Source organism: Pseudophryne corroboree, chromosome 2, assembly GCF_028390025.1.
Source record: "Pseudophryne corroboree isolate aPseCor3 chromosome 2, aPseCor3.hap2, whole genome shotgun sequence".
NCBI classification, from domain to species: domain Eukaryota; kingdom Metazoa; phylum Chordata; class Amphibia; order Anura; family Myobatrachidae; genus Pseudophryne; species Pseudophryne corroboree.
The window spans coordinates 680,200,587-680,223,926 of record NC_086445.1 but is presented as its reverse complement, the minus strand read 5'-3'; the positions used below and the strand labels follow the sequence as shown (position 1 = coordinate 680,223,926).

General features: G+C 45.4%; 1 protein-coding gene across 1 annotated transcript in view; it reads left to right on the top strand.

The window, feature by feature from the left end:
- PM20D1 (peptidase M20 domain containing 1) overlaps positions 1–23,340 on the top strand; it is a 238,998-nt gene that overhangs the window by 174,827 nt on the left and 40,831 nt on the right. The window contains exons 6-9 of the mRNA XM_063955155.1: positions 3,054–3,173; positions 4,110–4,185; positions 4,352–4,413; positions 4,534–4,612. Of these exons, the coding sequence (XP_063811225.1) occupies positions 3,054–3,173; positions 4,110–4,185; positions 4,352–4,413; positions 4,534–4,612 (337 nt within the window). The remainder of the gene's footprint in view (positions 1–3,053; positions 3,174–4,109; positions 4,186–4,351; positions 4,414–4,533; positions 4,613–23,340) is intronic.

Below are 23,340 nucleotides of genomic sequence, written 5' to 3'. Positions count from 1 at the left end.
CATAAGGGAAGAAGGTCCTGCTCATGAGAGCTTACATTCTAAAGGGGAGGGGCAGGCAAATGGGTGACACAAATGGGGAGACTGGGAGCATGGAGCAGTAGGTTAGGATGAAAGCTGGAAGGCTTTTATAAAGAGTGGGTCTTGAGAGCACTTTTGAAGTTTTGCAGAGAGATGGAGAGTTTGATTTTGTAGAGAGGCAACATTTATTTGTGGAGCAAAGCAGGCAGGCCGGAGTGTTGTGTGAGAAGAGGTCAGAAATGTGAATAGTATTGGGTGTGGGCTTTGTAAGTGAGGGGGTAGATGTTTACAACTGCACATATCATGCAGTTATAACGCTCTCTGCTTCACCTCTTTACCGAGGAGAACAGGAAGAGGTAGCGACGAGATGTATTAACTCCACCAATGCCTGCTAGGTTCCCACAGTGTCTCTTCTCCCCGCCGGCTCACTAGGCATGCACTAGATCTCGCAAGATTTCACATGCAGCCCAGCAGCCACCTGAGAATTGTCCCTGCTGTTGTAAGGGAGCAACGACACCTGCGGGTGTCAGTGGTCAGTGCCAGTGACCGCTTATACATTGCCCACAACATTGGTGCGCTAGCTTACAGATAGCAGCGCCAATAATGACAGGGTAACACCCTGTCAAGTAACACCCACTCTTTTAAAAATGGGTGAGAAGTGGTATCTGTACACATAATGGCACTGATACCACTTCTCCCCCATACCGCCATATAATACATCTACCCCTGATTGTTAGAAGTTTGAATTGGATTATGAGGAGGAAGATGAAGGGGGAGCCAGTGTAGGGCTTGTGTGAGAGGGAAGCAGATGTATTGCGTTTGAGGAGAAAGATGACCCGGGCAGCAGCATTGGAGTGGGAACAGGTAGGAGCCATGGAGGCCAGATAAGAGGAGGTTATAGTGAGTGGATGAGTGAGAAATGGTCTAATCCTGGAAATATTTCTGAGATGGAAATGGCTGGGACATTCAAGAAGAAATAACGGAGACTGTGGAGATGCAAGTGAGGTGAGAGGGAGGAAAGGTAGATCTGAGTGTTGCTCGCATAGAGATGACAACACTGGGGATAACTGTATGGAAGGTTGTGCAAACATTCAGCTTCTTGAATATCAGAAGAGCGTAGCAGGGGTCTACAGAGGGATGGATTGGAATAATGTGACCCTACCCCAAACTTTGCTATGGGTTCCAGGTTTCATCCATGTTTATTATCGTAGTTGTGTGAAGACTTTCAGAACTTACCATGAACACTATCTGGAAACAGACAAACAAAAATATCTTGCTGACAGCAATCATAATACCTGATAAAGATTCTTGGAATACCAACTAATTGATTAAGGAGAATCTGAATGTTTGCTCAACCTTCCGTACAGTTACCCCTTAATACAGCACAAGCCTTGGTCTATAGAAGCTCTTTTTTTTCTTTTTTTTCTTTTTTTCAATTAGACAACTGAAATAAACGGTAAATCATGTTTTATAGTGCAGAGAGGTTAGAGACATTCCAGAAATGCCGGGCTGTGACTATTTGCAGCCAGCAATCACTCCATTAATTCCATTAGGAATTAATGGAGTGATCCCTTGCTGCGTATAGTTGCAGCCCAGAATGCTATGCAGCAAGCCATGTTGCAGCATGCCCTGCATCACAGCAAAGATGAGCAAGGCTATATCTGTGTGTGTGTGTATACCCCCTCCGTTTCCTGCACAACTTGAGGGGTAGGCCTGGGGGCAGTCCTGATGTTCTCAGATGGAGGGGTGGTAGGCCTGGTCATGGTGTGGTGAGGAGAGGCCACATAATGATCCTGGTCTGCCGTGTTTGTAAAACTGGTTTAATTAGAGATTCTAGAGTAGTCTAAATCCAGTTCAAACTCCAGACAAACTTTCTTGGGGTGTGAAAAGTGTAGCCAGAGAGAGATGGCAAACTCGTATATATAACATGAAAATGTTTTTTACCTGTGAAGAAAGTAGAGATGGGGTTTCAGTTCCAGTTCTAACTGCATCCTTGAAATACATCCTTCAAAGGCCATGCTTCCAGGCCAAGGGTGCAAAGTAAATCTGAGTACACACTAGACGATATGTCCAGTGGATCGGACCGTCCTATTAGATATATTGTCTAGTGTGTACCCACTATGTCACTGATGATGCGTGCTCCTGCATGCCATCAGCGACATCCTCCATCGGCCAGTGGAAGACCATTGCTAGCGAGGGCCATGCTACTGAATGCTGTATAGCTCCCGCCTTCTCTCCGTCGCTGCCGGCATCAGCAAGTATGTATGCACTTGCCGTTGCCGGCCCCCCACCGGGTCCCGTCGCCAGCGATGTTACTGGGTACAATACACAAACTGGATCTAGTTGTAAGTAGAAGAAAACACTTTGTTATATTCTTATTGATAGTTTTGTGTAATGGTTTAATTGTACATGGATGCTACTGGTGACTGCAGTAGTAATGCGTGTTATAGGTACTTTACGTATACTTGTAAACGGTCCATACATTTGTGAATTGCACAGATTGAAATATCAGTACAGCCGTTCTATCTGGAATGTAGGCAAGCACGAGTATGTAGCTGACTGTCTGAATCTTAACATATGCAGTAGTTTTACGTTTTAAAATAATATTTTCTAGATGATGTATTGTAGATGTAGTTTTGCAACATTAAGATGGGAATGTAATGGGTGTGAGAATCAGAAAGTTAGATATTTTATGAGAGTTCTCCAGTTTTTTGGGGTTGATTTTGCCATGTAAAGGTTGATTTTGCCATGTAAATTATTACCACTTTAAAAAAACTGGAGAGCTCTCACAAAATCTCTCACGTTCTGATTCTCACACCCATTACATTCCCCCTCATAATTCTCAGCTTCTCTGAAGATAAGTCTTACGGCGGGATGTAATGGCATCTGGGATCAAAAGCAAAAATGTTAGTGATTGCCTGTTTAAAAAAAAAAGTCAGATCGACCAGCATCCCGCACCTCTGGCGATCTCGGGTGCTATTGCATCCTGCCCCTTGTGTTTTACAATTATTAAACATGGTTTCCATTTTCTGTAGGATTGGTACCACCGAGAAAGGATCCATTACCTTAAACTTGACTGTAAACCAACAACCTGGTCATTCATCCATGCCTCCTGCCGAAAGTAGCATAGGTATCCTCGCAGCAGCTGTCTCCAGGTGATGAGCAGAATTAGGGAAATGTACAAAATGGATTTGCTTTATTTTTTTCTTGTGGTTTTAAAACAACCATACAGTTTTACAAAGCACCACTTTTAATGCCGCTATTCCAAATTGGGTTTTTTTCTTTGTCTTAATAAAACGATGAGCTAAAAAAAAAGGTGGTTGTGACATGTGAGATGACTCAAAACACTGACAGATTGAGCTTTCAGACCTTTACAATTGCCCCATACTTAATGAAGATAAATGTGTTGGCCCTGTGTAAAACATTTCTATAATGGGTCATGTGTATTATTAAAATTGTGCACTTGACATATGTCGAATTAATAGTTTGTACCTTGCATATTTAAATTAATGTGCACCTTAAATATGCAGAATTAATATTGTTCCCCCCTACATTTGTATAATTCATATTGTGCCTCCCAATATCCATTTCATAAGTATTACGGACTGTTTTATTAATAAATGTTACTGGTCCTATTTCAGTATTAAATGTTGATTGCAGCTCCAATTGCCCTCAATGTTTTTTGCAGTTTAGTTGTATGTGTCCATTACTCTAAATTTGCCTTGAATCAAAATATAAAAAAGAAAGTCAATGAGCTGCCACAGACTGCACAGCAGCATTCCCAAACAGATGGTCAAACGTGTACTGCAGCACATACTGCAACAAACAGGATGTACTGTATATTTATTGATGATTACTGAAATGAGTTGTCGGATAGGTATGGTAGGCTATTGTTCAGCGAAAGACAATATGGAACATACCACCACACATCAAGATATTTTTTGGGTTATTTAGTTTCACTTTAAGACGGCTAAAGTATGTACATCAGTCATATACGCTCTTAAATGTTATAGTTTTATTTATGCTTCTCTTTATTAAATCTAGTTTTATTTTAACACTACAGTTATTCTCTTGTTTTCCTAACTGCAAAGGTTGGAGAACAATCCAATGCCCAACATGTTTGGAGACGGTCCTGAGGCTTCCATGTTTGAACAACTTGCAGGAGAGGTGAGAATGTGTAAAGTACCAATATACATTGGCAATAAGCATATTTCTTTTACATAGCCATTAATTAGAAAATTGTGACAAACAAATTTTAAAACTTATTCCACATAGAAAATGTGTATTTGTCTATTCAGCATCTACACAATATGACTGTCATTTTATGTTACAGTTTGTGTTCCCACTCAATGTCATGTTGGCAAACCTGTGGCTCTTCTCTCCAGTCATAAGAAGGTAAGAAGCCTGTTTTAACATATCAATCCCTGACGTAATGCGTTGAAAGTTACTTTCACAAATGTTACTTAATTATTTTATTTCTAACACTAGTAAAAGTTAATTTTTCTTTATATTTAGAATACTGGAACGGACTCCTTCAAGCAATGCCTTAGTGCGGACAACCACTGCACTTACCATCTTCAATTCTGGAATAAAGGTACGGCTCCAAGTAGTTTTGTGCGAATCAGGGCTGATATCAGCCCGTGAAGGGTGCGAGATCTGATGTCGTTGTGGCAACAGCGCATCGCACCCTTCGCAGCTAATTGGATTGATCCCTATGAACTGGAGCACTGTGATGTGGCACAATATGAACTGCAGGCACTATAGTGTGACACTCTGAAATATGGACACTACAGTGTGACATAACTGGGGGAACTACAATGTGTCATAATATAAACTGGGAGCACTACAGTGTAGCATGAACTAGAATGTGGTATAATATATACTGGAAACCAGAGCCGGCGCAAACCGCTCAGCAAGGGGATGCAAAGCAGGTAGGCGCTGGCCTGGAGAGGCGCTCTCCCTGCTCTGCACTCTAATTTCTGACGGAGCGGTGCCGCGCCGGTGGAAGCAAGGCAGCGGCAGCCGCAATCACACAGTGAGTGAGCTCTGTGTTGCTGCTGGGAGGAGGGGCAGTGTGTGGGCGAGGTGGAAGATCGAGAACCAATAACGTCAGGGCAGGGGTGGGAATGGGAGGGAAGCCGCTGCTGTTTGAAGTACAGAGACGTACTTTCAGAGGCAGGCTGACCCGGGCAAGGCAACGCGGAGGGGGAGAATCGGAGGCTAGTTGCCTGTACAGTACCTGCGCCCAGTGAGTGCGGGAGATGTGGAAGGCACTACAATGGGCAGCCCACCACAGACACTAAACGGCGCAGCTATTCCTGGTCTAATGGATCAGGCAAGCAGCTCAGTTCAACAGGCAGCACTGAATCGGTAGGTGGGGGAGAGAGTGGGGAGGGGTAGAGAGAGAGAGAACACTGAGGGGGGAGGTGACACTGGCTGGCAGAGAACACTGGGGTGGGGAGGTGACACTGGGAGTGAACACTGAGGAGGGGAGGTGACACTAGCTGGGAGAGAACACTAGGGTGGGGAGGTGACACTGGCTGGGAGAGAACACTGGGGTGGGGAGGTGACACTGGCTGGCAGAGATCACTGAGGGGGGAGGTGACACTGGCTGGGAGAGAACACTGGGGTGGGGAGGTGACACTGGCTGGCAGAGAACACTGGGGTGAGGAGGTGACACTGGCTGGCAGAGAACACTGGGGTGGGGAGGTGACACTGGCTGGCAGAGAACACTGGGGTGGGGAGGTGACACTGGCTGGGAGAGAACACTGGGGTGGGGAGGTGACACTGGCTGGCAGAGATCACTGAGGGGGGAGGTGACACTGGCTGGGAGAGAACACTGGGGTGGGGAGGTGACACTGGCTGGCAGAGAACACTGGGGTGAGGAGGTGACACTGGCTGGCAGAGAACACTGGGGTGGGGAGGTGACACTGGCTGGCAGAGAACACTGAGGTGGGGAGGTGACACTGGCTGGCAGTGAACACTGGGGTGGGGAGGTGACACTGGCTGGCAGAGAACACTGAGGTGGGGAGGTGACACTGGCTGGGAGAGAACACTGGGGTGGGGAGGTGACACTGGCTGGGAGGGAACACGGGTGGAGATTAAACAATGGTTGGGAGATGATATGGGTAGGGGGTGACACAATGGCTGGGAGAGAACACGGGGTAGGGGGTGACACAATGGCTAAGAGAGAACACAGGGGTAGGTGGTGTCGAAGTCAGAAAAATGTCTCTATGCACGTTGCCATATTTGCACCGCACACTGGTCCGCGCTGCGCGTGCGTGCGCTCTCCCGTGGAGGCGCATACCCGCAATAGCGTGCACTCACAGGCGCGGTATGCGTATTTACGGTAGAGTTTACGTAGTCGTAGCGTGCGACTCATTCGTTACATATTTTCACAATTAATGTAGTTTATAGATTATGGTCCCTTTGATAGATTCTGAAAGTTTGGTTAATATAGAATGTCCCTGAACGGAGGAATCCCTCTTTGTATTGTGCGAAGGGTCTAACAGGAGTCAGACAGTGGTGTTTGGTACCTATCGGAAGAGTATTTAAATAGCAATATTCCGGTGTTGGTTTGGAGCAGATTAATTGCTCGTGCGAATAGTTATGGACATAAGAAGTTATGTCCATTTATTTATTATTATTTGTCCTTACTTAGTCATGCATCTGAACAGTTGGAGACAGGCATCAGTAGGTCTCAAATGTCTCTTTGACCTCAGAGATCCCCCAAACAATAGTTTGCATGTTAAGAGGGCCTCATATCTACACATGCATAAGGTAAACACAGGAATAGTAATTGAAGATCAATTGTACTCCAAATCAGTATCTTTCCCGCAGACGGAGTACAATAGTCTTTAATTACACTGAGCTTTTGAGACTCAATGAGGAGGGTCAACACCTGTGTTTACAAATGGGGCTGGATTTGTATACAGGAGAATGAGGGCTGAGATGTCATTGTCTCAACTGAAAGTGGACATCATGAATATAGAACAGAACCCAGACAGGATTCTGTTTTGTATTCGCCAAACAATACCCCCTCCAGAAGACAGGAATGTGTTAGTTATCACCCATTGTTTTGCATAACCAGGGCCACTGATATGAATCAACTTGTGACCTTTGTTATAATGCGAAGCCGAGTTCCTGCGTCCAATGGACAGTGAGACTGTAGGGACCAATAGATTGCATTGTGTGAGTAGCATAAAAGACGGGCCTGTGACATCCAGCCTTTACTTCTCTTCAAACTGTTATCATTGCTGATAATCGGGAAGCTGGCTGTCCAGAGGCGCTTGCGATCGTTACCCTTTGTGCGTAAGTTTCTCTCCGTAATCATTGTCTTTCTGTGAGCCAATATCTCTCTCTCTCTCTCTCTCTCTCTCTCTCTCTCTCTCTCTCTGTTCTGTTCTCTCATATCTCCCCTAGACTAGGCTAGTATTGTATTGTATTAGATAGTATTGTATTGTATTTCATTTAGGTCAGAGTAGTATTGTCCTTTTGTATTTATTGTTTAGTTCTGTGGTTAGGAAGTCTCTGTTATATTGTAGTGTATCATTTGTACTGTTATCCCCTTTTACAAGTATATTAGATATAATACAGTTAATAGGCCTTGGAACCTAAACCAGTATCTGTGTATTTTCTATAGTGATAAGTGTTCACTTGAGCGTCGGTGACGCTCAAGCAGCTTTGTAGTTAGTCAGGTTACACAAGGTTGCACTTACACCCTGTACTCACATTAAGGTATTCAGTGTATTTCATTGGTATAAGGTTTTAACATAAAGGTATAGTGTTGTGAGCGTCTGCATCGCTGGTGACCTCCTCGTGGTCTCGAGCGTAAGCTACGCCATAGCGAATCATTACCCTAGACATAACCAATAACGTGTCCTGTGATCGCTGGGCCGTGAGCGAACGTGACGCTTGAGCGTCTCGCCTACGGCTGAGCGATCGTTACGCAACTAGCGTACCATTACGGTACTTCTTCAGTAAACAGCGTACAGTGTTCTTAGCTTCATAAAGGGTTGTTTATACGACAAAGGAATTTAGCATTGTCAATTGCGGGCTCGTCCTATACTTCTCACATCTGCACTAGGTAGATCAGCAGACATTATCCCCCAGCAAAGGGCGGGAGGTTGTCTCGCAGTGCTGATGGGATAAGCGTCTGCTTCGCTTAGATAAAGAGTGCTGAAGGAATCCGGAGACCAGGAGGTAAGAACAAAACGCTTGTGTCTTTTAAAACTGTATTTTTCTTCTGTCTTGCGTATATACGCACGTATACATATATATCTGCATTTCTTTTCCATCCGTGTATTTCATTTTTTTCGTATATCACTATCCTGTTTGCCAGTTTTATAGTTGATAAATGTGCTGAGAGAGATTTGTCGCTATTTCAATAATTTAAGTAGAAGCAACATAGTTAAAATATAGACAAACACACAGCTTTGCCAAGAGACAAGGTCAGTGTGGTGCGCGGTAAATGATCAAGGATCATCTACATTGATAAACGTATAAATCGGGTTACGGTGGATCTTTGCTGTGCGTACGCGTGTCTCTAACAAAAGACTGAGACTTGCGTACGCAACCCAAAGGCCGACGCACGCAGCGCAACGGAGCGTCCGTGTACGCTCATGTAACAAATCACAAATGTTATAATTAAAAGGCGATAAATAGCGCAAAGCAATAAGTAGCGCAACGCGGTAAATAACGCAAAGCGATAAATAGCACAAATTGATTTCAGCTTTCCAAAACTTAGTTTAAATACCTTACTTTACTGTAATACCTCTGGGGAGAGCTATCAGACTACGGGAAATGATTTTTCTGATCAGAAAACTATAAGAATGATATTGGGTTGAAAACGGTATGAGTGTATTGAATCCCGCTTTGTGGACTTTGTGATCTATGTGATAATCCCGCTTTGTGAACTTTGTGATCTATGTGGAACGTGATGAGCACGATCTGAGTGAAAACGTGCAACAGAGTGTGATAAAGTTTTCGTTGTATTACGCTCTGGCTGTTTTGGAGCACAGTAGGGAGACTCCAATGATCCTACCATTTATGGGCAACAAGTGTCTATAAGTGGTACGATTGGACCGCACGGTTGTATGTGTGACCAATAACGCAACGTGATATGAGGTCGTATATCCATGCGTAAATCTTGCCCTCATACGTGTTGTAGGGAGCACATGCAAGCGTGATTTGTGTAAAGAAAAAGGAAGGGAATTTTCTCAGGAAAATCTCTAAAAAAAAAAAAATAGGGCCTGCAACGGCTACACGTGTCTGCTAGAAGGCGGAACGGAGATACCCGGAGCAGAAGAAGTTTTAAGGATTTCCAACGAAGTTCTGTGTTTGGTGCATTTTAGGAAGTTTTTTCTGTGTTAAAAAGGTCCACAATGGCAGCCAAGTGCACAATACAGAGACGGTCGGAGGTCAGGATTCAGACTCCAGAGGCTTGCAGACCCCGAGGGTCTGCTCGGTTAGTAATGTGGGGGAAATATGGTCCCCACTCTGAGACCTTTTGTGATGAATGGACACGAATGACTGCGGGGGATAAGGTACCATTTCCCGGGATAGGTAGTTTTGACTTAGAGGTGTTGCATAATTTAAGGCGAAGGATATGTCTCATCAAATCAGCAAAGAGACGAATCAAGCATTATGATTGTTTACAGATATGGCAACAGGAGAGTGAAATGCAAAGAAATGTAACTTACTTACCTAACTTTCATCTTGAGAGGGGAGAGGTGGCAATGGAGGGGATTGTGGTTGCGGAGAGAAGCACAGGGGTGAACAATAAAAATGCTCTTAGCAACAGTAATATAGATTATAAGAATAAGTGTAATAAATGTAACAATGCTAATTGTAATGCTGTTGAATGTACAACTATTAACCCATGCAAGTCGCACCCCATGTTAAACTTTCCTCAGGGACACCAACAAGAAAGTGAACCCAGAACGATGTCGGCACCTCCTCCAGAAGCCATCACACAAGACATCCAGGTGGACGCGACCCAATCGGTAAAAACTGTAATCAAACCCCCTAATGGAGGGTCAGGTGAGGTCGTGTCCACAGGTATGTATGGTATTATACATCACGCACAAACAAATGTACCTTATATCATAGAATCAATTCAGAATGACATTACTGGACTTAATCCTGTTAGGGTAATTGCAGTACCAAATGGGGAAACTGACTCTTCAGGAATCACTCCTGTCAGGAACATCGCCATGTACTGCCCTTTTTCCCGAACAGAATTAAGAGCAATTCTGTCTGAATTTCCTGATCCCAGGAAAGACTTAGTTGCTTGTCAAAGATACATTAGAGTGCTAGGACATACTGCAGAGCCAAGTAACAAAGATTGGAGGACAGTTTTGAGGGCATGTTTACCCCCCGATGTTGATTCATTGAAATTTATCACTGATTGTAAGCTAGATGAGGAAGTGCCACTAACAAACAAGTATAACCAAGATAATGTAAAAAGAATCAATCTACAGTTGAAAGAATATTTTCCTACAGTAGCAAAGTGGAATAAAATCTATACAATAAGACAAAAAGAAGGTGAATCCGCAGAAGAGTATTTTCACCGGGCTCTGCAGGATATGGCTAGGTACACTGGTATAGATGACATTGAAACTAATGTACACCACAGAGAGGTAGCTGTGTCCGTATTAGCGAGCAACTTGAAAGACACACTAAAAATTAGGGTACAAACCTCAATACCTCATTGGAGAGGTATCTCGGTTGCGGCATTAAGAGAGTCCGCTATCGAGCATGACCGAAATATCAAAAGAACCAGGGAAGCGCAGGGAGAGCGGTTGATGACACTGAACATCCAAGCACTAGAGAATGCATCAAGTCGACCGGAACCCCAGGCCCCTAGCACATGGAGAAAGCCAAGGATTTGTTACAATTGTAGAAGAGAAGGGCATTATGCCAACAACTGTAATAACCCACATAAAGTTAGACCCCCTAGACCAAGAAATGAGCAAAATTACAACACACACCATTATAATCAGAGATCAGATAGGAGAAATTTTGAGCCACACCCATGATAGGTAGTCAAGAAAGGTGATCATACGACGGATGGTAAGCCTGAGGTAATGGTTAGTAAATTGGGAGGTCATTCACTGAAGACACAGGAATGACCAGGTTAAACGTTGTAAATGTATTTGTGAAAAATGTTTTTTCTCTCTCTCTCTCTATCCCCATCTCTGACGATTATTGGTAAGAATTCAAAAATTGCATATTCGCTTGGTCCTTGCAGAAGTCTACCAAACCCCAGCATGACCTATCCACCACAATGTATTCTGGCCAGATACAGACAGTGGAATAATGCAAGTGCTGGTGGGGAGGGACTGCTCAAGGAAACCATTAGACACGTAGATACGACAGCCTAATAGTCTGACAATGTTTTCTTAATGTTGACAACGTTTAAAAATGCTTTGTTTCTCTTCTCTTATTGGTGGTTATTGTCGGGTTATGTAATGTATATATGCACATGAATTGTTCTCTATCTCTTTTGTTTTTTATTTTCTCTCTCTCCTCACTCATGTTTCCATGATTTAAAGATGGTATGTCACCCCTAAGTGTTAACCAATGGTAATGCCAGATTTTTGCTCCACACAGAAAGATCGCTAGTTAGGAAGAAAGATTACATCACCAGAAGGTTCATTCGGAAGACTGAAGAGACAGCACCTTTTGAGAGGACAGCAGAACAAAAAGAACAACAAAACGAGAGAACTTATTATCGTAACGAGTTCTCTCCCCCTCAAACTGATTTTCTTATACCCCATTTACAAATTTCTTCTTTTCTCCTCCTGTAAGATGGACTTGCCCCAAGAGACTGTGATATGGATTTTTCCCGTTAACCATGATGTTGACCAGAGCAGTCTGTTTCGGTGAGAGTACCAGTGAGGTCGAGAAAGGATCCAGAAAGGTCCTGATGACTGAGACGGAGGTGTAAATTTCCAATAGCAACCCAATCACCAAGCAAAGGCGAGTACCGGGCACGATCTAACAACCATGTTATTTGTAAACAACTGTGAAGGAATGTTAGTTCAAAAAGAAAGTTGTATCTGTAGGCTCTGTAACAAAGAAATGCCAATCCAGTTTTAATATCCATATGGACCGGCATCCATTGAGTGACTATCACTCCTTAGTGGGTAATGTGTTAAATAAGACCGATTGTTGGGTATGCTCTCAAGTACCTCAGGGACACAGCAAATCAGGGCTAGTACCATTTCCTTTAACGTTAGGAGAGGTACTTGAGCTAAGTGGTGGGAGACCGGTGGACCGGAGGTTTAATATCTCCAGCCCTCCTAGTTTGAAGCTCCACCAATACCATGTGGATAGGTCCCTCATATGTTTTAACATCTCCAATCCCAGAAAACCGGGAAATTGGGAAGTGTCATGGAGCAACCTTGCCATGACCTTTTCACACAGAGCAGATAGAATGCCTACAGATACAGAGCTGGTACGCCACATAGCCAGTAGAGGAAAATCTTTTCGGTATCGATATACCTTAGGAAATAGGATTACTAGAGTTGGAGAGGTATCACCAGGATACTGTGCACATGTCATACAAACTGATACGTGCATTAGGCAGATGGAAGAATTAGGGTCAGGAGATTTCACCTGGAAGGTTTGTAACATGGTCATGTCCTTCTCCGTCCCTTATGTTCTCCCCGATGACGCATATTTCATATGCGGGAGAAAGGCGTACAAGTGGCTAGCCCCAAACTCTGAAGGATTGTGTTATATTGGAAAAGTATTGCCTGAAGTGATGACTGTTACACATGACAAAATGAAGGACATACACCGTGGTGCCCAAGCTCCTTATACTCACACTCACTACGAGCACCGGGTTAAAAGACAACTGTCAGAAAGGTTAGAGCATCCGGCCTCTGATCTTATCCATGAATCCACCGGGATTCAGGTTCTGGTAGCGTTAGATTTCACTCGTACCGCTCGAGGAGTGATGAATTATAAATACATTTCCGCACTCGCCAATTTGTTAGATAATATCACTGAAATGTATGATGACACGTTTAGATACACTGGAAGAGAACTTCAAGCTTACAAAACAGAACTAGTTCAGCATAGGATGGTTCTTAATTACCTTACAGCAGTAACAGGCGGATAGTGTGTTACATTGGCAACACAGTACGGCATAAAGTGTTGCACGTATATCACAAATAGCACCGAGGATCCGGTAGAGGTCATAGACCAAAAGATGGATGATATTCTGCAATTAAAGTGGGAATTTCGTCGAAAACACAATCTCACCCTTGCTGCTGTAGGTAATGAGCTGACTGGTTGGGTGTCATGGTTGAACCCGCGAAATTGGTTCTCCGGTTTGGGAGACTGGGCTCAAGGAGTCATAATGGATGTTGGAAAGTTTCTACTATGTATCTTGGGTGTCATTATATCGATTGGATTGATATTTAGATGCGGGCAGGCTTTAATGAGGTGCAAACAAAGTACAAAAGTGATGAGCTTGAGGAGTGAGGAAACCGTAATTAACCTGGATTTGATTTATGACCCAATGATAGAAACCAGAATGTGATGAAAATGCGATTATACGGTCCGTTTCTTTCACCTGTTTTTCTGCTTTTCTCCAAGATACAAAGACCCCCTTGGACGAGGAAGTTGACGAGACGCTATACAGACAACAGACAAGCACCAAAGAAGAAGATTTGACAACTTTAAATATGGACACTTGATGAACTTTGCCATGGATCCCCAGTTTCCCTAGTATTTTTAAACTCACGCTAGCCCAACATTTTTGTAAATCTGATGGCACTGACAAAGCTTGTTGCTCATGCCTAAGGAGCGAAACAGCGCAAAGAAGACGACTCTCAACAGATACCGAACACAACTTCAACAACAGATGTACATTTCCCTGACATAGAATATCATTGCATTTTTCGTAAGTGTTCTTTATCTTCATCTCTACAACCCTCAGGTAACGACACACATAGACGATAGGGAATACAGGCACAGATATCAGCAACCACATACCTCCCCCATTCATGTATCATCAACTAAAATGTGCATCCCCATTTTGTTACAACCACAGCCGAAATGAGCTCGGTAGAGTTTGACAGCCCATCCACAGACCTGTACCGCAGGATAAGAAGGAATTCAAATGTATACTTCGCAATACCTCGAAGCTTGATTTACCACACGTACGGCACGATGATACATGACCCCCCAAACATGGACTCATACACACATGCTTCTACTTTCTCACTAGGTCATACCCTTTTCACACCTACTCCTCTCTTCTTCCTTACCCCACCATGGAAATCAATTAACCCCTGACTTACATTTTTTCTCCTTAAATGTTTTGTGGCAGTTATTATTGACTGCCAAAGGGTGGACTGTCGAAGTCAGAAAAATGTCTCTATGCACGTTGCCATATTTGCACCGCACACTGGTCCGCGCTGCGCGTGCGTGCGCTCTCCCGTGGAGGCGCATACCCGCAATAGCGTGCACTCACAGGCGCGGTATGCGTATTTACGGTAGAGTTTACGTAGTCGTAGCGTGCGACTCATTCGTTACATATTTTCACAATTAATGTAGTTTATAGATTATGGTCCCTTTGATAGATTCTGAAAGTTTGGTTAATATAGAATGTCCCTGAACGGAGGAATCCCTCTTTGTATTGTGCGAAGGGTCTAACAGGAGTCAGACAGTGGTGTTTGGTACCTATCGGAAGAGTATTTAAATAGCAATATTCCGGTGTTGGTTTGGAGCAGATTAATTGCTCGTGCGAATAGTTATGGACATAAGAAGTTATGTCCATTTATTTATTATTATTTGTCCTTACTTAGTCATGCATCTGAACAGTTGGAGACAGGCATCAGTAGGTCTCAAATGTCTCTTTGACCTCAGAGATCCCCCAAACAATAGTTTGCATGTTAAGAGGGCCTCATATCTACACATGCATAAGGTAAACACAGGAATAGTAATTGAAGATCAATTGTACTCCAAATCAGTATCTTTCCCGCAGACGGAGTACAATAGTCTTTAATTACACTGAGCTTTTGAGACTCAATGAGGAGGGTCAACACCTGTGTTTACAAATGGGGCTGGATTTGTATACAGGAGAATGAGGGCTGAGATGTCATTGTCTCAACTGAAAGTGGACATCATGAATATAGAACAGAACCCAGACAGGATTCTGTTTTGTATTCGCCAAACAATACCCCCTCCAGAAGACAGGAATGTGTTAGTTATCACCCATTGTTTTGCATAACCAGGGCCACTGATATGAATCAACTTGTGACCTTTGTTATAATGCGAAGCCGAGTTCCTGCGTCCAATGGACAGTGAGACTGTAGGGACCAATAGATTGCATTGTGTGAGTAGCATAAAAGACGGGCCTGTGACATCCAGCCTTTACTTCTCTTCAAACTGTTATCATTGCTGATAATCGGGAAGCTGGCTGTCCAGAGGCGCTTGCGATCGTTACCCTTTGTGCGTAAGTTTCTCTCCGTAATCATTGTCTTTCTGTGAGCCAATATCTCTCTCTCTCTCTCTCTCTCTCTCTCTCTCTCTCTCTCTCTCTCTGTTCTGTTCTCTCATATCTCCCCTAGACTAGGCTAGTATTGTATTGTATTAGATTGTATTGTATTTCATTTAGGTCAGAGTAGTATTGTCCTTTTGTATTTATTGTTTAGTTCTGTGGTTAGGAAGTCTCTGTTATATTGTAGTGTATCATTTGTACTGTTATCCCCTTTTACAAGTATATTAGATATAATACAGTTAATAGGCCTTGGAACCTAAACCAGTATCTGTGTATTTTCTATAGTGATAAGTGTTCACTTGAGCGTCGGTGACGCTCAAGCAGCTTTGTAGTTAGTCAGGTTACACAAGGTTGCACTTACACCCTGTACTCACATTAAGGTATTCAGTGTATTTCATTGGTATAAGGTTTTAACATAAAGGTATAGTGTTGTGAGCGTCTGCATCGCTGGTGACCTCCTCGTGGTCTCGAGCGTAAGCTACGCCATAGCGAATCATTACCCTAGACATAACCAATAACGTGTCCTGTGATCGCTGGGCCGTGAGCGAACGTGACGCTTGAGCGTCTCGCCTACGGCTGAGCGATCGTTACGCAACTAGCGTACCATTACGGTACTTCTTCAGTAAACAGCGTACAGTGTTCTTAGCTTCATAAAGGGTTGTTTATACGACAAAGGAATTTAGCATTGTCAGTGGTGACACAGTGGCTGGGAGAGAACACGGGTAAAGGGTGACACAGTGGCTGGGAGAGAACACGGGGGTAGGGAGTGACAGTGTCTGGGAGAGAACATGGGGGTAGGGGGTGACACGGTTGGGAGAGAACACTGGTAGGGGATGACACAATGGCTGGAAGAGAACACGGGGGTAGGGGGTGACACAATGGCTGGGAGAGCACACGGGGGTATGGGGTGACACAGTGGCTGGGAGAGAACGCAAGTGTATGGGGTGACACAGTGACTGGGAGAGAACACAGGTGTATGGGGTGACACAGTGGCTGGGAGAGAACACAGGGATAGAAATTGACACAGTGGCTGGAAGAGAACACGGGGGTAGGGGGTGACACAGTGGCTGGGAGAGAACACGGGTAGGAGTTGACACAGTGACTGGAAGAGAACACAGGGGTAGGGGGTGAAATAAATAATGGTTGACGTAGAATGGGGAAATAGGCACACAGAGGATAAAGTTAGAGACACAGAGAAGCAGAAGGGGGCAGAGAGAGGCAGTAGTACATATAGAGGCACAGGCAGAATGGAGCATAGGTTGAAGCACAGACAGACTGGAGCACATATAGAAGCATAGACATGCAGACAGAAGGGGATACAGATAGAAGGAAATGTCTAATTGGTTGGTTTAGGTAACACAACAAATTACCTCAAAGTTATAGACAGGTCTTGAGTGATGTATTTTTTAAATTAAAAAGTGTCGTAGAAGCAGGTGCGCCTGGATTCAGAGAGTGGGAGGGGGGTCAGGTGTCTGCCAGATGTACCAACAGGCCAGCACCAATATGGTTAATAGTGGTAAAATTATATAGGCTGGGCTATAATCACATTCCAGGGATGAATAGAATAGAAGCTTGAAGGGGCAACAATCTACATCTTGCCTAGGGTCCCACAAAATGATGATCTGTCGCTGCTGCTGCCCGCAGTTGTTGCCGGCTGCCACTGCGCCTGACTGTAGAGTTGGCAACATAAATCACGGCTCTTCAGTCCACCTGGTGCTGGTCTCCCGAGTCGGGTGTCTCCCTCCTTCTACTCCCCACTGCACCTGTATAACAGACAGGCAGCAGCAGGTACTTCAGCACTGCACCCCCCTTCTCTTCCCTCCCCTCCTGTGGACATTATGTGTATAAGTGGCGCTACTTCTGTGGGCTTTATGTGTACAAGCGGCATCACTACTGTGGGCTTTATGTGTACAAGCGGCATCACTACTGTGGACATTATGTGTATAAGTGGCACTACTACTGTGGGCATTATGAATAAGGGGCACTACTACTGTGGGCATTGTGTATAAGGAGCACTACTGTGGGCATTGTGTATAAGGAGCACTACTGTGGGCATTGTGTATAAGAAGCTCTACTGTAGGCATTGTGTATAAGGGGCACTACTCTGGGCATTGGGTATAAGGGGCACTACTGTGTGTCGTAACGTGTATAAGGGGTACTACGGTGTAGCATAATGTGTATAAGGGGTACTACTGTGTAGCGTAACATGTATAGGGGTACTACTGTGTAGCGTAATGTGAATAAAAGGTACTACTGTGTAACATATTTGAATTGGTGGTACTATTGTGGATACTCCCCTTCCTTGTGATATTACCCCCATTTTCTCTGACGCCCTAGTGGATGCTGGGAACTCCGTAAGGACCATGGGGGATAAGCGGCTCCGCAGGAGACTGGGCACATCTAAAGAAAGCTTTAGGACTATCTGGTGTGCACTGGCTCCTCCCCCTATGACCCTCCTCCAAGCCTCAGTTAGTTAGATTTTTGTGCCCGAACGAGAAGGGTGCACACTAGGGGCTCTCCTGAGCTTCTTAGTGAAAAGTTTAGTTTTAGGTTTTTTATTTTCAGTGAGACCTGCTGGCAACAGGCTCACTGCATCGAGGGACTAAGGGGAGAGAAGCGAACTCACCTGCGTGCAGAGTGGATTGGGCTTCTTAGGCTACTGGACATTAGCTCCAGAGGGACGATCACAGGCCCAGCCATGGATGGGTCCCAGAGCCGCGCCGCCGGCCCCCTTACAGAGCCAGAAGACTGAAGAGGTCCGGAAAATCGGCGGCAGAAGACGTCCTGTCTTCAACAAGGTAGCGCACAGCACTGCAGCTGTGCGCCATTGCTCTCAGCACACTTCACACTCCGGTCACTGAGGGTGTAGGGCGCTGGGGGGGGGGGCGCCCTGAGACGCAATAAAAACACCTTGGATGGCAAAAAATGCATCACATATAGCTCCTGGGCTATATGGATGCATTTAACCCCTGCCAGAATACACAGAAAAACGGGAGATAAGGCCGCCGATAAGGGGGCGGAGCCTATCTCCTCAGCACACTGGCGCCATTTTCCCTCACAGCTCCGTTGGAGGGAAGCTCCCTGGCTCTCCCCTGCAGTCACTACACTACAGAAAGGGTTAAAAAAGAGAGGGGGGCACTAATTAGGCGCAGTATTAAAAAAACAGCAGCTATAAGGGGAAAAACACTTATATAAGGTTATCCCTGTATATATATATATATATATATATATAGCGCTCTGGTGTGTGCTGGCAAACTCTCCCTCTGTCTCCCCAAAGGGCTAGTGGGGTCCTGTCCTCTATCAGAGCATTCCCTGTGTGTGTGCTGTGTGTCGGTACGTTTGTGTCGACATGTATGAGGAGAAAAATGATGTGGAGACGGAGCAGATTGCCTGTAATAGTGATGTCACCCCCTAGGGGGTCGACACCTGAGTGGATGAACTGTTGGAAGGAATTACGTGACAGTATCAGCTCTGTATAAAAGACAGTGGTTGACATGAGACAGCCGGCTACTCAGCTTGTGCCTGTTCAGACGTCTCATAGGCCGTCAGGGGCTCTAAAGCGCCCGTTACCTCAGATGGCAGATATAGACGCCGACACGGATACTGACTCCAGTGTCGACGGTGAAGAGACAAATGTGACTTCCAGTAGGGCCACACGTTACATGATTGAGGCAATGAAAAATGTTTTACACATTTCTGATAATACGAGTACCACCAAAAAAAAGGGGTATTATGTTCGGTGAGGAAAAACTACCTGTAGTTTTCCTGAATCTGAGAAATTAAATGAGGTGTGTGATGATGCGTGGTTTTCCCCCGATAACAACTGATAATTGCTAAAATGTTATTGGCATTATATCCTTTCCCGCCAGAGGATAGGTCACGTGGGGAGATATCCCTTGGGGTGGATGAGGCGCTCACACGTTTGTCAAAAGGTGACACTACCGTCTTAGGATACGGTCACCTTGAAGGAACCTGCTGATAAAAAGCAGGAGGCGATCCTGAAGTCTGTAATTACACACTCAGGTTATACACTGAAGCCTGCTATTACCTCAGCATAAATAGTGCTGCTGCAGCGTGGTCTGATACACTGTCAGATAATAGCTAAGACAGGGATAATGTTTGCTAACATTGAGCATATTTAAGACGTTGTCATATATATAAAGGATGCACAGAGGGATATTTGCCGGCTGGCATCCAGAATTAATGCAATGTCCATTCTACCAGGAAGGTATTAGAAACCTGGCAGTGGACAGGTGATGCTGCATTTAAAAGGCACATGAGATTCTGCCTTATAAGGGTGAGGAATTGTTTGGGGATGGTCTCTGGGACCTCGTATCCACAGCAACAGCTGGGAATAAAAAATTTTTACCTCAAGTTTCCTCACAAAAGCCTAAGAAAGCACCGTATTTTCAGGTACAGTCCTTTCGGCTTCAGAAAAGCAAGCGGGTCAAAGGCGCTTCCTTTCGACACAGAGACAAGGGAAGAAGGGAAAAGCTGCACCAGTCAGCCAGTTCCCAGGATCAAATCTCTTCCCTCGCTTCCTCCGAGTCCACCGCATGACGCTGGGGCTCCACAGGTGGAGACAGGTGCGGTGGGGGCGCGTCTCGGGAACTGCAGGGACCAGTGGGCTTGCCCACAGGTGGATCCCTAATGTCTGCAAGTAGTATCACAGGGATACAGGCTGGAGTTCGAGACGACTCCCCCTCGCCGTTGCCTTCACATCAGCCTTGCCTGCTGCCCTCGGAAAGGTAGTACTGGCGGGAATTCACAAGCTGTACTTCCAGCAGGTGAAATCAAGGTACCCCTCCTTAAACAAGGCCGGGGTTACTATTCCAAAATGTTGTGGTACCGAAACCAGACGGTTCGGTGAGACCCATTCTAAAATTGAAATCTTTGAACACTTATATACGAAGGTTCAAGTTCAAAATGCAATCGCTCAGGGCGATTATTGCAAGCCTGGAAAATTTCAGGGTATCACTGGACATCAAGGATACTTACCTGCATGTCCCTATTTACCCTCTTCACCAGGTGTACCTCAAAATTGTGGTACAGGATTGTCATTACCAATTCCAGACGTTGCCGTTGGTCTGTCCCCGGCACTGAGGGTATTTACCAAGGTAATGGCCGAAGTACTTATTCCGTACTTGGACGATCTCCTTATAAAGGCGAGGTCCAGGGAGCAGTTGTTCGTCGGAGTAGCACTATCTCGGGAAGTGCTACAACAGCACGGCTGGATTCTGAATATTCCAAAGTTGCAGCTGGTTCCTGCGACGCGTCTACTGTTCCTGGATATGGTTCTGGACACAGAACAGGTTAAAATGGGTTTCTCCTGGAGGAGAAGTCCAAGGAGTTGGCGTCTCTAGACGGAGACCTCCTAATACAAATACAGGTATCGGTGCATCAATGCACGCGAGCCTTGGAAAAGATGGTAGCTTCTTACGAAGAATTTCCATTCGTCAATTCCCATGCAAGGGATCTGTTGGACAAGTAGTCCGGGTCGCATCCTCAGATGCATCGGCGGATAACCCTGTCTCCTAGGGCCAGGGTGTCGCTGTGGTGGTGACTGCAGAGTGCTCAGGGGCAGTCACACAGGGAAGAAACTTCCAAGGCCTATGGAAAAGTCAGGAGACTTCCCTACACATAAATGTTCTGAAACTATGGGCCATTTACAATGCCCTAAGTCAGGCTAGACCCCTGCTTCAACACCGGCCGGTGCTGATCCAGTCAGACAACATCACGGCGGTCGCTCATGTAAACCGACAGGGCGGCACAAGAAGCAGGATGGCGATGACAGAAGCCACAAGGATTCGCCGATGGGCGGAAAATCATGTGTTAGCACTGTCAGCAGTGTTCATTCCTGGAGTGGGCAACTGAGAAGCAGACTTTCTCAGCAGATATAACCTCCACCCGGGAGAGTGGGGACTTCATCCAGAAGTTTTCCAAATGATTGTACACCGTGGGGAAAGGCCACAGGTGGACAGGAGGGCGTCCCGCCTCAACAAAAAGCTACAAAGATATTGCGCCAGGTCAAGGGACCCTCAGGCGATAGCTGTGGACGCTCTGGTAACACCGTGGGTGTACCAGTCGGTGTATGTGTTCCCTTCTCTGCCTCTCATACCCAGGGTAATGAGAATAATAAGAAGGAGAGGAACAAGAATTATACTCATTGTTCCGGGGGGCCAAGAAGAGCTTGGTATCCAGAACTCCAAGAAATGATCTCAGAGGACCCATGGCCTCTGCAGCTCAGACAGGACCTGCTGAAGCAGGGGTCCTGTCTGTTCCAAGACTTACCGCAGGCTGCATTTGACGGCATGGCGGTTGAACGCCGGATCCTGAAGGAAAAGGCATTCCGGAGGAAATTATCCCTACGCTATTTAAAGCTGAGACAGAAGTGAACGCAAACCATTATCACCGCATATGGCGAAAATATGTTGCGTGCTGTGAGGCCAGTACGGCCCCAAAAGGAGGAATTTCAGCTAGGTCAATTTCTGCACTTCCTACAAGTCAGAGGTGACTATGGGCCTAAAATTGGGTTCCATTAAGGTCCTGATTTCGGCTCTATCAATTTTCTTCCAAAATAGAACTGGCTTCACTGCCTGAAGTTCAGATTTTTGTTAAGGGAGTGCTGCATAGTCAGCCCCCGTGTGTGCCTCCAGTGGCACCGTGGGATCTCAACGTAGTGTTGGATTTCCTGAAGTCGCATTGAGTTGAGCCACTTAAATCCGTGGAGCTATAATACCTCACGTGGAAAGTGTTCATGCTGTGAGCCTTGGCGTCGGCCAGGTGTGTATCAGAATTGGCGGCTTTGTCAAAAGCTCTTATCTGTATTTTATATGGATAGGTGGAATTGAGGACTCGTTCCCAATTCCTTCCTAAGGTGGTAGCAGTTTTCATGTGAACCACCTTATTGTGGTACCTGCGGCTACTAGGGACTTGGAGGACTCCAAGTTGCTGGACGTAGTCAGGGCCCTGAAAATATATGTTCCAGGACGGCTGGAGTCAGAAAATCTGACTCGCTGTTTATCATGTATGCACCAAACAAGCTGGGTGCTCCTGCTTTTAAGCAGACTATTGCTCGTTGGATTTGTAGTACAATTCAGCTTGCACATTCTGTGGCAGGCCTGCCACAACCAAAATCTGTAAAAGCCCATTCCACAAGGAAGGTGGGCTCATCTTGGGCGGCTGCCCGAGGGGTCTCGGCTTTACAACTTTGCCGAGCAGCTACTTGGTCAGGGGCAAACACGTTTGCTAAATTCTACAAATTTGATACCCTGGCTGAGGAGGACCTGGAGTTCTCTCATTCGGTGCTGCAGAGTCATCCGCACTCTCCCGCCCGTTTTGGGAGCTTTGGTATAATCCCCATGGTCCTTACGGAGTTCCCAGCATCCACTAGGACGTCAGAGAAAATAAGAATTTACTTACCGATAATTCTATTTCTCGTAGTCCGTAGTGGATGCTGGGCGCCCATCCCAAGTGCGGATTGTCTGCAATACTTGTACATAGTTATTGTTACAAAAATCGGGTTATTGTTGTGAGCCATCTTTTCAGAGGCTCCTCTGTTATCATGCTGTTAACTGGGTTCAGATCACAAGTTATACGGTGTGATTGGTGTGGCTGGTATGAGTCTTACCCGGGATTCAAAATCCTTCCTTATTGTGTACGCTCGTCCGGGCACAGTATCCTAACTGAGGCTTGGAGGAGGGTCATAGGGGGAGGAGCCAGTGCACACCAGATAGTCCTAAAGCTTTCTTTAGATGTGCCCAGTCTCCTGCGGAGCCGCTTATCCCCCATGGTCCTTACGGAGT